Genomic DNA, 16,622 nt, shown 5'->3' with positions numbered 1-16,622 from the left:
AAAAAATGCCTCGCGACAAGGAAAGTTTTTGGTAACGCACGTAACACCGGTGAAAATTGCCGGCTCATTATTCCCGTGAAGGGAACTGAACTTCCGCGCGTGCCACTCGATATCGAGCTATCCGGTAATTAATCATGGAACGTCGGCTTTTCGTCGATTTTCATCGACAACGTAATAAAATAGCAAAATTTTAAAACCTTCCGCGTCACAAAGGGACTTCCAGCCAACTTTCTCCTCTCGTCTCGGACACGCGCGCGTTATGTACTTAATTGACTGATTCCCGGCATCATGCTTGATGCTCGGTTAATTAAAAGATAAACCCACGATACTCGGAGGAAGTTGTTAGGCGTCACGGTGAACGACAACATTGTCGTCAACTCATTTCTAACGCTACCGGTCGTTCCGAGGCATCTCCCTAGAATTTAATTGAGATAATCGCGAAAGTAAGTCACATTGTTAATCATATAACGTATACGAAAAGAATCTTGGGCATTTACAAGTGAAGTATTTTCAAAATCATTACGTCGTACTAGAGGGCCATTATGCCATTTTGCCGATTACCTCCCCGTAACGAATGATGATGCATTACAGCTGGATAACTCTCATTTGAACGCGGAAATGATTAATTAACAATGCACACCGGTCGGGTCAATTAACGAAATGCAAGGATATTATTATAGCAAGTTCAAGCTCCAAGTTCCATTTTATATCAAGGTCAAAAAATGGTACATGCAAACAAAAATTTATGAAATTATTTAATACGTTGGTGGAGGACGTAGACCTTTTGAAGTATTTTTATGAATAAAATTTCTAAGATTAAGTGCACTTAGTTTGGAATAAACTAATAAATTAATTTAAGGGTTCAAAGTGTTTTGGTATAACTCAGAACAGTTCCCAACTCTGCCATTAGAAGGTTGGACACATTTGCTTTAACTTGTCAATAGTTCCCGATAAATCAGATCTAAATGAAAAATGTCTGGAACTCTTGTTCCTGTATTAACGATTAATAACGAAGCTACCAGGGCTCGTGCGTCCATAATTTCTCGGCATACAGACGCTTTTTACCAGAACCAGTTTCATAATCGTTTCACAGACGCTTCAGTAATATGCGTGACTCTCACTCGAGCCACGCTGGCCAATATTTTAACCGTGTTCGCAAAATTAATGCGTCGCGATTTAACCAGGACAAGTTTCGCTACAAGGATGTTCGCCAAAAGTGAGATCCTGTGAACGGCGCGTTTATACTGGGCGTTCCGTAATAAATGAGAAAATAAGTCGAAAGTATGGAATTCCTCGAGATATTTGTGACACAGATTTATTTACGGCTACACAAATGACAATTTCGTCAATTTCATATACTACGGGCGACGATTTATATAAGTAAATATATTTCACTCGAAAGAAAACACCCTCAATTGTTAGCGGAAAAACAAAGTTTGACTTTAACGAGATAGTCTTTTCGAGGATGAGAAAATTTCCAAGATCTTGTTCGTTAGCATTCGTAACGATGAAAAAGGAGCGAGGAACCGTTTGCGAGAAATCGGAATAATAAGAAAGCGAAGTCGACGGTGAAAGGGAAACAAGAGAACTCGTTTTCGGTCCTTCGCCGACCACGTACGAGATCGGGAATTATGTTCCGTTTGTAGAAAGGGAGGAAGCCGCAAAAAGGGCGAGAATAGAAAGGGCGTAACTAGAAAACGGCTTGATAAACACCTTCAGCGAGAACATCCATCCATATATTCATGAGAGTCTCGGTCTGGCCGACTCGAAAGCCTTTCCCATTATTGCATAAGGTTACGTTTGCGGTCGCTCAAGCAGAAATGCAGAGTTCGCGAAAATTCTGCTCCTACCGTCTGCCTGTACGTTCATCGACCACGGGGATTTGCCTGCTACTCTCTTTAGGCTGCATTTTCGTAAGCGTCGAATCTCGAGCGCAAAAGCTCCGAGGGCGTTCGATTCTCCCGAAAATCACGTTCCCTCTGATTCTATGGATAATGGTGGCGGAATAATTTGAAATTGAACCGGGATACGTTGCGAAAAGGCGTTTCCACGTGAACACGAATGTAATGCGCGACGCAACATTGATGAAAGATCAATCCGTCGATAAGAAAAAAAATTTTTCGCGGCTTACCGCTGATCGGAAGTCTACAATGTGTGTAGACTCTTTATGTAATTGCCCTGTTACGAATAACGGCGGATTATTAGAAAGCAAGAAAAAGCAAAATACAGAAACGGCATGGACAAAAATCGTACATAATAGATCCCGCGCCATAATACGACCTCGAACACTTAGAAAGGTTCCGTGTACGTAATTGCATCCAACTCGTAGCTGCGTAATGAAATAAAAGATTTCACTCGATTATAGGCTTCGCCTAAAATGATTTCCCAATGCGTACCTTTTCGCAGGAACGCTTTCGAACAAATGGCCTAGCAATCAAAATCACGAATCAGTGGTCCGTGCAATAGGTTCCAGAGCAGTGGCTCAATGTTGAATTTGAAAGAAAAAATAAAACGAAAACAAGACTTGAGAGAAACCAGACGTATTTGTTGACGCAAAACTAAATGCTGGTCTATTAACCTGGCAAAAAGTGGAGGAGCATGCAGATCACGTATTTCACGGACCTTAACGCCTTTCACACGTTTTAATTACCAAAGGGTAAACGTGACGTAACGGTGGGGCAAAACGCGTTGCTACAGAAATCACAATTGGTCACAGACAAAGTTAGTCACCTAATGGCAACGATGCGTGTCATTACCTTCAAAATCGACGAATAAAACATCAAACAGATTCTCGCAGCAGCGTTTTGCACAATCGTCGGCTACCGGGTTATCGGCGTTTCGTTTAATTAATAAACATATTATGTCCTTTTTGTCTCTCTGCCTGGACATCTATTAAAATATCGCCACGTCAACGAGTCATAAATTTAAACGGGTTCCATCCAAAGTGATCGCTTTCGCCTCACCGCGAGGTATCGATCTCCAGTAGCCGAGCTTCGTTCCCGTATGGAAATCGGTCCGCAGTCCGAGGAGATTGCGACCACGGCAAATCACTATAAATTCATCGAAAACAATTTAATCCGGCTGGAAGGTGAGACAGAAACTATCGACAAACATCTTCCTCTCGCTTTTCATTCGGTTCGATCGTACCGAGCCCAATCGAACGGTGGTTTTGCCGGCCGGAACGTAGCGCGTACCGCTTAGCTGGCTAGGAGTTAAATCAATATTTTCAGATTCAAATATGGAGATTCAAATTTAGATATATGGAAATTTATTCCCGCCGATAAGCCTGATAAACCATGGATACACGGGATATTCTAATGCTCCCGAACAGGCGGGATCGGGGCAGAAAGTCATTCCAAGATTAACTGCGCCCCAGGGAGGCCGAAGTGATAACCAAAAATCGCTGCGATCCCGCTAACTTCGAACAGATCGCGAATGAACCGCGAATAGCATCCGCTCGATATACCTATATCGAGCACGACTATTGCCTTCTCTTTCCAGGATAAGGCTCGTTTTATTTTCGCCCTCTTTCCAATCGATCCTCGTACGTGTGTAGCTACGTCTTCGAACCAGTTACAATTCTGTTTCAACAGAATCATTAAGGAACACTAACTGAATTTAACATGAGAAACACGAAACGAGAAACGTTCTATTTTATAAATCAAAAAGTTTCGGATGGAATGTAGGTTAAATTCACGTACATAGACGTTAGAGACTATTGGAAGCGAAGTTCCTGCGAATCGCGTTACAACGAAAAAAAGGTGCAAAGATACCGAGTTATAGTTCGCTTTTCGCTTTAATTAAGCTCTTAATATTAATGAAGAACTCGACGATGTGAGTTCAGAGAGATGTAGGAACGTATTGTGAGAAGTAATCGGATTAAAAAGAGACACCGGAGTTGAATCCGTATTAGTTGCTCCGGTTCGCTTCGATGGTTCATCCGGTAATTGAAAACTCACCAACTCGAGGAATGTGAGTAAGTAAGTAACTAAGTAAGTAACGAGAAAGTTCGAAGCCGATCACTGCGTAATTCTCTAACGAGTGCAATTTAAATTGAAACACAATCATCAACCTTTTCCGTCCTTGAATTGAATTAAATTGAATGAATTTCGAATAATTTTCAGACGAGAATACAAACACCATCTGCTCATTGAAAGAAATTAAGAAACGAGGAAAAGAAACGCTTCAAAGGATTTCTTGTGTCGTTCAAGAAACTGAAGCAGCTTTGAAAGCTCGAGCGGTATTAAGGAAGAAATTGAACGAAACGCGAAGCGACTTGCTAAATGTTGGCTGACAAAAGCTGAAACCGGAGGAAAGCGTCGTCCATGGCGTCGTTCTCTTTCTTTCTTTCTCTTAACTTCCTACTCCGCAACAGTTTCAGCGGCACGCTCGAGTTGCCCGCCAGACTGGCCGTTGCGTCCCCTATAAAAGCGGGGGTAGACCATCGAGGAATCAGTGTGCTCACTGTCGACCAACATGAACAGCACAGAGAAGCTGAAAGTGAGTAGCTCCTGTAAGACGGTCACTCGAATCCCCGTCACTCGAGCCACGCATACGTAACTGGCTCTAACGTGTTACACCGTACTGCATGCAATCAGCTTCGTCCTTTCAAAAACAATTTCGTGAATATTTCTCTCTCGAACGAGCTTAAACAAACACTAATGTAGTCTAATCATACCAATTGCGATCTTTTTATAGCTCGTAATAAAAGCTATTCAAACTTCAAACCCATTTTCGAACGCACACAAAACGAGCCTATTAATTCGAGACTAACGATCCATAATTTACTCTGTTTAGATCTTACTTTTCTGCGGCCTGGTATTATCGGCCCTCGCAGAGGAGACGAAAAAACCAGCTGAATCTGAAAAAGTTCAGCCAAAGGAAGAGAAGACGAAACGTGGCTTGGAGCTGAGCCTGGGAGACCACGGTGGTTTCGGAGGAGGCTACGGAGGAGGCTTCGGAGGAGGTTACGGAGGTGGCTACGGAGGAGGTTTGGGTGGCGGTTTGGGCGGCGGCGGCGGCGGGCTGGGCGGCGGCGAGCATATATCCGCGGAACACATCCAGGCAGTCACGGTCACAAAGACCGTTCACGTTCCTGAACCGTATCCAGTCGAGGTCCCAAAACACGTCCCCTATCCTGTCAAAGTACCGATTAAAGTACCTATTGACAAGCCCTATCCCGTCCATGTGCCCCAACCTTACCCAGTGACCGTCGAAAAACACGTACCTTATCCAGTCGAGAAGCCAGTACCTTACCCCGTCAAGGTACCCGTCAAGGTACCAGTCAAGGTGCCTTACCCGGTCAAGGTACCAGTCAAGGTGCCTGTTACGATTTCAAAACCAGTGCCCTACCCCGTTAAGGTGCCCTTGTACGTGAAGGAAGCTGTACCAGTTTACGTGAAAGAGCACGGATTCGGCGGTGGAATCGGCGGTGGAATCGGCGGTGGATACGGTGGTGGATACGGTGGATTTGAGGGTGGAATCGAGTTAGGTGGACACGAGCTCGGTGGTTACGGACATCACTGAAGGAAAGACTTCGTCTCGAAAGAGAATCGAAGTCTTTGACCTTGCGCGTCTTGTTCAATGATCGCTACCAGACACGACAACCGATTTCATGAAATCGGTATTCATCACGATCGTCAGATCGTTTCACGTTCGTACGCGAACACCGCGATCGAAGAACAAGCGCGCTGCGCGTAGTAGACGTCAGTCGAATGTACCAATTATTGTATTCACTCCGTGATCCTGAATTGTATTATATTATATGTTTTCTATGAACGAATAAAGCGATATTTTTTTATACATAACAAAACGATTACGTAACCTTGGGAGACACGAGATTGCGCTGAGAGGAAGAGAATCGTGTGCTGGCGCGATTACGCGAACGCGAGGAATCGCATCGAGACTTTCACCGAGTAAAGTTACGAGATACACCTGTTCTACCGCAAGCAAAGTGTTAGAGGGAGAAGGATGCGGACGATTTGTACGCTCGTTAAGGTAAATGGTAAAACGTGAAAATTAATAGCCGAGAGGAAAATTGACATTTGGTTGCGTGAAAATCTATGCTGCTAAGTTTCGCGATGCCGTTCTCTTTGTGCAATCTCGACGTTTTCGTCATACCTTCCTCTTCGATCATCCGTGCTATTCCATCCAAAGCAGAAAATGACGAAGTAAAAAATTTCCTTTCTAACGGCGAATTTCGATGAGCAAATTAAAATCATAATTTTGCGCGATCGCGAGGCGAGGTTTCATTTCCGCATGAAATGTTCGTTTCTCCTCCGCGCGCACGCTAATCTGATAGCAGCTATGTAGAAACCGAAAGTGACTCCGGACGTATGAACCGATTTTAAAATCTAGGAAAGTGGGTTACGTCGAAAGTGCAACTTGAGTATGTTACCTGTGCACGGAATCAGAGAAGCGTGTCCGTACGTGTACGCGACCACGATTCTGGTACCGCCAATTCGTCAGGGACGAGGAGTCGTGCTTGCGACAATTTCGAACCATTCACGAAAATACCCTCTATGAATATCTGGTGTATCGACCTTGTCCAACGATCAAGGTAAATTGCATCGATGCGGCACGGTTACATTTTGACAAAATCATCGTACCGTGAATCGGTTGATCGTGTCTGATTGGTAAAACCAATAGCAACTGATTATGCACGGTTCGACTTACTACGTACACCGCGAACAAAAAGTCGAACCATAACAATTGGTTAACCTGGGTAAAAAATAGTTCGCGAATAACACTGAATTCCCGATGAAATGGAACGTGAAAAGGAAAAGGCTATTGCATGTTCCTTTTTAAACAGGTAATTTATAATCCGCGATGAAACTAGAGTTTGTAGCTGTTTGATAGTCGGCGGGTCGTTAAGATATAATAACCACTAGCCAGGTTTATCTGCTATCGACCAGGTGAGTTTTAAAAGGGGGCTAACCGATGCTTTCGTATGTACCAAGACACGCAGACGTAGTTGGATAGCAAATCCCGTTATTTAACGTGCTGCAAGCCTGGTAATCATATTTAATGGCCTAGGAAGTTCGTATAAGAACGAGAAAGATTTCTTCGATCAATCGCGGTCCCCGTATGGATAACGTTCACTTATAAAGTAGAACGATGCAGATATGACGTTCCTCAGTTCTGGTTGTGTCGATTGCATACCACCGACTACGTTTCCGTCAATTGTGACGTAAACATTGTTTATTCCTCCGGATACGTTATTTTGCTCGGTATGTTAGGGAAATTTGCGTCTGGGAATAAAGGTCCCGATATTACTGCAGAAGGTTGCCTGTAAATAGCTTTTAGAAAGCTATCATTGACTGTAACTAATGTTTCCGATATCCCTAACCATCTTATACAACCCATCGTATCTCTTACACTTCTTACGTCGCATAAGATTGCGGATAATTGAAAGCATATAGCTAAAAAATTCGAATTATCATAAGCCTTTTAGTCTTTATTGTTTTAACGAACGTCTACAATTGTTCGTCCATTCCCAAAGCAGTGATTCTTTCTTTGCGATTCCCTTTCCTGACTCTCTAACGAGCACGTAAGAAAATTCGCAATTATTCATTGGCACGGCACAGCACGGACAGCAATTTCTACGCTTCCTCGTTCCCCAGAAATTGGCGCGAAATCGTTGAACAGAAGGCGTTTCCGAGAAATCAGAACGTTCCCCAGCTAGGTGTAGACGCGTCTATCGCGGCGTTACGCAACACGCGGTCTCCGGAGTGTTTCTTCTTATTTTTGCCTTGCTTTCGTTTTACAATTTAAAGGATCGTGACTTGGCACTTGCATCAATCACTATTGTGCCTTCCGTCGAACATCTCGGAAGGGATGAATAAAGAGGTCCTTTCACGTTCGCGCCACTTTTTATTCCGATACACGTTACGTGGAAAATCGTGTTACGTCAAGAGCTTCCCACTGTACGCACCGATTGCGATACAATGTTATCACACGATCTTGTTGCTTTATTACCTCTACCGTTTACTCGGCTTCACGACCAATTAAACGTTTAATTTACACTGTACGAAATTTCAATAACGCGTGGAAAATGGTACTTTTTACCGCGTACCAAAATAAGAGAACACTTGCATGTTTGCCGATCGTGCAGTAGCGCAATACCTTTTTTCAATGGTCCTTTTTGCTCTGAACATCCAACTACCGTGAGAACGTTCTTTCGTTTTGTTACTTGTTTTGCAGCAACCTTTTTCCTCGTTATCTGATGTTAGATTAGTAAAAACGTACGAACAGTTTTTGTTATGGAAACTTTTAAACGCTCGTTTTACCAGACGCTGTTAGAAAAATCTCGGCAAAAATTAATACATACGTTTCGAACAAACTTGATATCAACTTTGAAGAGAAAATGATTTACTAACGTAGGTACCTTTCTCTTTGGGTAGAAAATAAATTCACTCTGATTATTATCAACAAAGTTATTACATGTACAAGGAATTATGTTTTGTTCGTTTCACACCAAATACCACATGGAAAATAAGAACAAGCGAAAAATTGTTTTCATTCGTTAGTTTTACTTGCTTACATTGCATAATAGCAACTCTGTTTTGCTGAAATTATATCCACGAACAGTGTATCAGTAACCACAAGCATAATGTTATTCTACTGCATTTAATCTCCAGAGTTTAAGTAGAAACATGTAAACAAGGTACAGCGAGAAAGACAAACGCGTCTAATTATATGACCTCGTTACTTCCCTATTACGCGAAATCTCGTAAAGAAACGCGCATGAGTAGCTTCTAGATTTATTGTCGTATTAACCAGTATACCGTGTCGCTGAGAATTGCAAATGTAACTTTCATCGGAAGTGGACCACCTAAGAAATTCCTGGTGTTACGCAACCCTACACAGGATTATACTAATTTAAATTCCACTCGAACCCTGTCAACAATCTGTCTCGCATGGTGCAGAACACCATCGACCGTTTCTGTTCCCCTGAAAAAGTTACCGGTCACCCTTCCCTTTTGTATCTCTTATTTGCATCGTTGCAGAGAAACTTTCCAAGTTCCACGCCACCGGAACCACCCATTGGGATCGAAAGTTCCCTGTGCCAAGACCGTGGAGGTTCTGAAAAATCTGTCCACCTGTATACCTATGTGTGTGCGGGACAGTGTCGTAATTCACAAAGTCGATAAGATTACGCGACCAACAATTTCTGCACTTCCTAGGTCGTGCGAGATCATTTATGCGTTACAAGTGCACGCGCGTTGACTGAACGTTCAATCGTCACTTCCGTGTCGTGGAAAACATTTCGTTTGAATTGTAATAAACGCTACTCGTGCGTGCGACTCGGAAACGAAACACGCACCTTCTTACTAATTATAAAACTGGATCGAGATATAGGAAGAAATAAATCTGTATTATTGGATGACTTTCAGTATTGGCGAACGTACAGGTTGTCGGAGTTGAAACGTGGTTTTAGGAAGCGCCTCTCCTTAAGTTTAAAAATAAATGAGATTGTAGAGCAACGGAAACTTTCCCCCTAGGTATGAACGATAAAAATCCAGAAACGAAAGTAGAGAAGGGAATGGTCAGAGAGTATGTAGAATCCTCGAGTATGTGAATTATATATACACTGTCTTTGAAATACCTTCTTACGGATAAACAGCGGACACTGTTTGATTATAAATGTCGAATTTAAAAGTATCCCAGTAAATAAATTGTGGCATAAATTTTTTGAAATATAAAAAAGGGAACACTGTATTTACTGTAATATTTTTAATTATGTACATATAATTATGTATACAAATATTCTAATTATTATTATATAAAAAAGTTATATCAAGCAGGGTTCGTAACATCAATTGCGTTATCGTTCGTAATTATCGGCTTATCAATAATTGCATTATCACTTAAATTAATTTTCGTCTCATCGTTTTGATTTTCAGAATGCATACTTGCGTTATCGTTCTCAATTATTTTATTTGCATCCGTGCAAGTGTCGGTAGACGTTTCACTATCTTTTATTACATTGGAATCATCGTTATTAGCGTTAACATTAAGGCAGGTAGCATCGGTATTTTTTAGAGCCAAGTATTCATCCACCGAACCTAATGGATTCTGTTCTGTAATTTTATTACTCGTACCTTCCGTCGATGAAGATGATTGTAATTTTTTATTTGGAGGTGTACTAGCTTTCGAAAGCCTCTGACGTTCTCTTAACCGTTTACGAATTTCCGATTGTATCTTCGATTCTTTTATTACGTTTTGAACATCATCTGTCTGATAATAGCGACTCGCCCAAGTTTCAGTTCCTATCGATTTTTTTACAGAACCTACTTCAGTTTCAGGTTTATCTTCCTTGCCTGTAACTTCTTTATTTTCGCTCTTCTTGTTCTCATTATTTTCCATTTCCTCCATATCATCGCAGTAATCATCCAGATCAATTATTTCGTCTAAATCAATGGATTTCTCTTCGTCTAAATTTATATTACTTGGCGTGCCTGCGACTTCTTTTGATATAGCATTATTTTCATGTTCCTTTCCGTTCAATTTAACATTTTCTGACGAACATTCGTCATTCTTTACACCCTTGGTGATTTGATTATCGTTCGATGATTTCGTATTGTGTACATCAACCTCGGAACTTGTATCTTTCGATTGCTCTTTCGTATGCGCCTTTTTTTTCGTTTTTCGCCTTTTTCCACTCGATTTTGATTGAGTATCCGTTTGAGATACATTGTTACTATGAGGTCGTTTAGAAACTTCAGTTTTATGCGCATCTGATTCTTTATGTACTTCCGATGTATTTGCTGCTTTCTTTTCTTTTACATTTTCCATATTATTCTTGTTTTCTAAAACACGTTCATTCTCCAATTTTTTGTTCACCCGTACCCCACCGTGAGGTTCGTCTTCACTATCGCTAGATAACAACTCGATAGTTGGAGTTGGCTGAACGACTATCACTACATCTTCATCCTCGCCAGCGCTATTCTGTTGAGCGCTAATAATCTTTTCTAATTGCCTTCTGCAATTTTCCTTTTCTTTCATCTCATCTTGTTTCGCTTTAGCTGCAGCATCTTTATTCAAGGTATTATTCTCTTCATTAGATTTAGATGTATTTGGTATTATATCCTCTTCTTTCCTAATTAAAGCTCTTATCGCCCTTGCACGCATTTCTAATTCTAGCAAATCTAACAAACTATCACCTTCTTTTTCTTTATTCGCTGTTACTGGTTCCTCTTTTGGTACCGGTACATTTTTAGAAACATTATTAGGAGCTTTCTTAGGATTAGGTTTACTATCATTCTTTTTATGCAGCTGAGATTTTACTTTCTGTTTAGTCCTATCTTTTTTTACCTTTCCTTTAACAGATCCCTCCTCCTTTATACATATATCCTCATCAGTAAACCACTCCTCTGTATCTGAGATTATTTCCAAAGAAGGTCCTATTGTTATGAAAATAAATATAAAATACCCATGTGACTGCAAAACTGTTAGTAAACGCTAAGCTTTCCCATACCTGAATCATCTGATTCACTTGTGTTTGATGAATCTAACATAGGTTTCCCATTTAAGATAGACAATATACGGCTCTTTGACATACCACTTAATTCATTAGCACACCACTTTTCTAACTGCCCTAAATCCATTTTCTACAATAAATATAAGTAAATTTGGTCATGAATGCTATGAAAATGATTAATATCCTAAAGATATGAACAAGCTCACCCTCAATGTTTGAGGTAACATCATTTGTATTTTTTCAGCTCTGACAGATTTAAAAAGCTGTCTAGCTAATTCTCTACGATCTGACAAATACTCTTTAATTGGTTTTAAATCCCTTGCATCAACCTCTTCATCTGAGGATATCGATGAAGATGAACCTGACGAACTACTAATTTCCTACAAGATAATGTGACTGTCATGTTGATACACTAAACGAATATTTCAAATATTTGCAGGAAACAAATAACTCCTAAACTACAACGAACTGAAAGAAGATAATGCACAGAGGTTAATTACCTCACTTTTATGAGTATTCCTCCTGACCTTTGCCATATCTCCTTACCCTTACCAAATATAAGTTTATACAAGTGCTATGGATAAATGATACCCAATTTCAACTAACATTTATTACTCTTTAAACCTCACATCTTATTTACCACTAAAATTACAGCAGACACCCAACAACAAAAACATTCCACAGCTCCGTGGCCGATACTTCAACTACGTATGGAATGAAGCATCGATAAAGAAGAAAGACCAAACCACACACCTTTTATTATTACCTATTTTTTAAGTTCTTATTATTTTTTGAATTTCACGGGGATTGCAAAATATTCTACTTGGCTCAATTAAATATAAAAAGCGTTTATTCTATTAAAAAAAGCAATTTTCTGTTACAAGAGACTCCCTTCAGCGTTAGATGACACCAGCGGTATCATTTTAAAAACGTACAATATAAAATTAAAAAACATTTAAAAATAAGGTTTATGCACTATTTTCAGCTTATTGAATTAATTACTTTTTCAAGAACTAAATATTCAAATGCTTGATTTAGATAACTAAATGCAATTCTAGTCTGATAATCAAATGTACAAGGAAACTATTTCTTCTAAGGATTCGAATTTGAATTGTTGATTATTGCAATAAGTTTTTCAGAAAGATTATGCATTAAAAAATATTCTGCATACATAGGTAAAAATTGTAAAGGTTTGTATAAATTCTATTGAACTATTTTATTATAATCTGTAAATCCTACTTCACATAAATTATTATCAATGCAACGCATTAAACATTGGATGTTCTCCAAATTGTTCCTTAAAATTAAATTTAATTTAATTAGTTATACGTGCGGTAAATATTATAATCCAATAAACTATCTTTCAAAAATAAGATACTTTATCAGAATTACCGGTACTGATGACATTGACACAAACAGAAATTGAAGAATTTTCAAAATAAAAACAAAAAATTAAAAAACGAGCAGGTATGTACGCTGATATTATAGGAATCTTACACTGTTTTAATGAATATGTGGAATAATTTCCAAGCTAATCCTTTTTGTTAGTATTATAAAATATTATATAGTTATTTTAATTCAATTTAACATTTTATTCAAGACAAAATATAAAGACAGAAATCAGTTCAGGTGATTAAAAATCGACAAATGGTGTCGCTATATGAACCAGCTACCTGATACTCGTGTTCAAGATATAACCTACTTTATTGTTGACAATCATTTTGTCAACAAGATGATATCGGTTGAACGAAACATAAATTTATGAATAATTTAAAATATAATGATTTCATTTCTGGGCATACTGATATTAGAACTATAAAGATAGTGTTTCTAATGTGAAGTTAATTTTGTGATTAGTTACTGACAGATGACAGATAACCAAACAGCCATTAAAACTTTGTAGTTCCTTCTTAGTGCTGGTGTTGTACATACATGAATGCGTTTTTACATTAGTATAAAGTAAAGTATAATCAAACACTATCACCAGATGTAATATCTTTCTTTAAATATAGATGTTATGCTACAGTTTATTAAATTAATTGTAAAGTACAAATCTCAGAAATATTGAAAAAAAAGATGCTGAACAGATTTAAATCAGCATTATTGAATGCTGTTGGTGGAAGTGAACTTGGCATACAATATCCTAATGATTCAGATAATGAAACATTAACAGATTACCTTAATTCAAACATTAGTGCAGAAATAGAAAATAAACCGTATAGTAGACCTAGTTTTCTAGGATTAACAACAGAAGAAACTCAAGTATGTGCTTTAAATTGTCACTATCATTATTATGATATTGTGATTGTAATATGGAATAGTGATTATTTATGTAATTCATAGGTAAGTGCTGATCACAGAGTAAGACCTATCATAGTTCCAAGGGATTTGAGCAGATTGCCATGGTGTGCTGGTTATGCAGAATGTATCAATGCTGGTAAAAGTGCTTGGAATGAGGATCAAACTTCTGCAACCAGAGGAGATCTTAAACTGGCTGATGTTAATGTTACCTTGCCTTATGTTATGTTCTCTATGTTTGATGGACATGCCGGATATCAAGTAGCTTTAACAGCAAGATTACATTTGCATAGGATAATTCTTGTAAGACTAATTCAATATACAATTTTACAGACACCTCACACCTTATATCTGATATATGAATTTTTTTCTAGGGAAGATTAATGGCAATACCTGGAAATATGTTACTAAATGAAGATGAGGATGAACTCATAAAAGGAAGAGATCTAGTTATTGGTGCTATTGAATTAGCATATAGACAGATGGATCAAATGGTAGAAGCTCAAGCTCAAGGAGGTGGTGGAGGTTGTACAGCAATCACTATTTTATTTCTCAATGGTAGATTGTATGCTGCAGGTGCTGGAGATTCAAGGTGAAAACTCTAATACACATAACTCTACTATAGTTGATAGAAGTTAAAATAACTAATGAAAAGTATATGATGAACAGAGCCGTATTAGTATTGGGAGAAAGTCAACGTGCGTTGACAAGAGATCATACTCCTGACTCAGAATCAAATCGCGTCAGAGCACTAGGTTTTCTAAGAAGTAACGAATTACTGAAAGGTCACTTTACACCACTGGAGTTTCGTAAAAGACCGCTGCAAAAGGAATTAGGATCATTGGTTCTCTACAGAGAACCTTACATGACAGGCTGGGCATATAAAGTATTAACTAATTCCGATTTGAAACTACCTCTCATTTCAGGACATGGGAAAAGGGTAATTATCTGTGACGTTGGTGTAATAATTATTATCCTTTTACTAGAAGTTGATCATGATTTTGTTATATAGAGTCGAGTAATGGGTACTATAGGAGTAACACGTGGTTTTGGAGACCATGGATTAAAAGCAGCCAGTACTGGAGTTAACATAAAACCATTCCTATCATCACAACCCGAAGTACAATCCATAAATTTAGATAGTTGTAATCTAACCGAACGTGATTGTGTCATTGTAGCTACAGATGGACTTTGGGATGTTGTATCAGATAAAACAGCAGCAAATGTACTTAGGAAGACACTTGCCCCTGATACTCCATCATTAGAATACAGGTATTCTTATCAAGGTCATAATCAATACCATAGAAATCAGAATCATGAATGAATTCTTATTACAGGCTCACAATGAGTGCTCAAGAATTGGTACAAGCAGCAAGAGGTAGGTTAGTTGGAAGAGTTTGGGTTGGCAAATCAGAAAACCTTGAGGAAACAGATGAAAAGTTTTCACCTGTGGCATCGGTTGATGATATCAGTGTTTTAGTGGTTCCATTATATCCTTATTTATGCGAACACAAGCAATGGTTGAAAACAACACAACAAGAAAGAAGATACTCAATGGATTCATTGCACATATCAGTTAACAATTCTGTATAATGAAAGATTTAAACTATAGGAAGTGATTACATTTAAGTAGGAATGTTGGCAGTTGACATTAAGTGTACATTCACAAATTAGTATGCTAATCAACCACAGAAATACAATTGCTTTTACATTGCTTTTAACAAATAACATTTATATATACTGAATTTTTAAACTATCTAACAATTTCCTTTAGAGTGATAATTTATTATGTACTGCCACTTTTTAAAAGTGTAACTTAAAAATGCCATGATTATTTAATTGAACATTCCAATTGTAGAGCGTTGAATATAATGTAAGTAAGTTAATTTTAAACATTACGCAGCATCCAAAGTAGAGGTAAAGTTTGTATACCTTCTTAAAGTGAGTATAATTATGAGTACATTATGAGAACAATAAAAATAAAGTAAAGTAGTAACCATTTGTATGGAAATACCTATTGAAGTATTTCATTCGATGATTTTATCTATTCACCTTATATTTATTTTCTTTCTAAAGTTATTAAACTAATATGTATGGAATTATTGTTAAGTGATTGATCCACCTTAAAGGGATTACAAATAAAAGATACATTGCTTTATTTTTAATGATATAATAAAAAATATTTGTTTTATCAAATCTTTGTATTACTTATCTTCAATCTGATGTAACCAATGTAATTAACAAAATTAAATAAACGTTATATTATATTTATTAAATGATTTCGGATTGATTGTAAACTACTAATTATATCTCAAACTGCATATATCATTCATTTCGAGCTTAAATTCCAATAAAATTGACCTCAAACTGTAGCGTCCTACGTGTTAGGACAATTAACAACAATGACAAGAGAATTTTACTCACATTTGCTGAAATTTCAATCCAGGACGAACTCCAACTTATGTATCCTTTTTGCGCACATAAATCACTTCACTTACACATTAATTTGACTACGTAAATCACTTGGAAATACGATTTATCACAGATTTCGATTAATTTAGTACGACGCGTTGTGAGACCGACGCTTTTCAAACGGCTACACATAACCATTCTGCGCATGCGCTGCGTTAGTTTGGAACTACTACAGCGCCAAGCTTTCAAATATGAAAATTGTAAACTTTACTATTTAAACTTATTTAAATTAAGTATGAGATAATAATACATATTGTTTATTTATCAATTAATACAATATACATTCATAAAAAGGTAAATAATGAAATGTAAAATTTCTACAAACTTTGATAAATATTACTTATTAATTAAAAGACAATATTACAAAGAT

The 16,622-nt window shown here is 38.1% G+C and overlaps 3 protein-coding genes and 1 long non-coding RNA gene across 5 annotated transcripts in view; 2 read left to right on the top strand and 2 right to left on the bottom strand.

Annotated features, from left to right (window-relative positions):
- LOC123987817 overlaps positions 1-16,403 on the bottom strand; it is a 61,614-nt gene extending 45,211 nt beyond the window's left edge. The window contains exon 1 of the long non-coding RNA XR_006829439.1: positions 16,205-16,403. This is a non-coding gene — a long non-coding RNA (uncharacterized LOC123987817). The remainder of the gene's footprint in view (positions 1-16,204) is intronic.
- LOC114873524 (H/ACA ribonucleoprotein complex subunit 1-like) lies at positions 4,450-5,747 on the top strand. The gene is made up of 2 exons (XM_029181936.2): positions 4,450-4,500; positions 4,798-5,747. The coding sequence occupies exons 1-2, from the start codon at positions 4,477-4,479 to the stop codon at positions 5,524-5,526; spliced, it is 753 nt and encodes a 250-aa protein (XP_029037769.2). The 5' UTR covers positions 4,450-4,476; the 3' UTR covers positions 5,527-5,747.
- On the bottom strand, positions 9,721-12,167 carry LOC114873520 (splicing regulatory glutamine/lysine-rich protein 1). Of its 2 annotated transcripts, none has more exons than XM_029181932.2 (4): positions 11,983-12,167; positions 11,689-11,862; positions 11,480-11,612; positions 9,721-11,405 (listed from the first exon to the last, which is right to left on the bottom strand). In XM_029181932.2, the coding sequence occupies exons 1-4, from the start codon at positions 12,016-12,018 to the stop codon at positions 9,799-9,801; spliced, it is 1,950 nt and encodes a 649-aa protein (XP_029037765.2). In that variant the 5' UTR covers positions 12,019-12,167; the 3' UTR covers positions 9,721-9,798. The 2 variants fall into 2 exon arrangements, with proteins under 2 accessions (XP_029037765.2, XP_029037766.2); XM_029181933.2 differs by having other exon boundaries at positions 11,689-11,950; positions 12,035-12,167.
- Positions 12,881-16,003, top strand: LOC114873519 (protein phosphatase 1H). The gene is made up of 6 exons (XM_029181930.2): positions 12,881-13,744; positions 13,826-14,083; positions 14,155-14,372; positions 14,450-14,720; positions 14,793-15,052; positions 15,118-16,003. Exons 1-6 carry the CDS (start codon positions 13,559-13,561, stop codon positions 15,371-15,373), a joined length of 1,449 nt encoding a protein of 482 aa, XP_029037763.1. The 5' UTR covers positions 12,881-13,558; the 3' UTR covers positions 15,374-16,003.
- Positions 16,404-16,622: the final 219 nt, after the last annotated feature.

Source organism: Osmia bicornis, chromosome 1, assembly GCF_907164935.1.
Source record: "Osmia bicornis bicornis chromosome 1, iOsmBic2.1, whole genome shotgun sequence".
Classification (NCBI taxonomy): domain Eukaryota; kingdom Metazoa; phylum Arthropoda; class Insecta; order Hymenoptera; family Megachilidae; genus Osmia; species Osmia bicornis.
Note: the sequence above shows the minus strand (reverse complement) of the source record. Positions and strands in the feature narration are given on the sequence as shown.

Coding starts and splice junctions, on each gene's coding strand:
- LOC114873519 (XM_029181930.2), top strand. CDS start 13,559: ATGCTGAACAGATTTAAATCAGCATTATTGAATGCTGTTGGTGGAAGT. Junction 14,373..14,449: donor GCAGGTGCTGGAGATTCAAG/GTGAAAACTCTA, acceptor TATGATGAACAG/AGCCGTATTAGTATTGGGAG. Junction 15,053..15,117: donor ACTCCATCATTAGAATACAG/GTATTCTTATCA, acceptor TTCTTATTACAG/GCTCACAATGAGTGCTCAAG.
- LOC114873520 (XM_029181932.2), bottom strand. CDS start 12,018: ATGGCAAAGGTCAGGAGGAATACTCATAAAAGTGAG. Junction 11,863..11,982: donor GGAATACTCATAAAAGTGAG/GTAATTAACCTC, acceptor ATTATCTTGTAG/GAAATTAGTAGTTCGTCAGG. Junction 11,613..11,688: donor TGTTACCTCAAACATTGAGG/GTGAGCTTGTTC, acceptor TATTTATTGTAG/AAAATGGATTTAGGGCAGTT.
- LOC114873524 (XM_029181936.2), top strand. CDS start 4,477: ATGAACAGCACAGAGAAGCTGAAA. Junction 4,501..4,797: donor ACAGCACAGAGAAGCTGAAA/GTGAGTAGCTCC, acceptor TACTCTGTTTAG/ATCTTACTTTTCTGCGGCCT.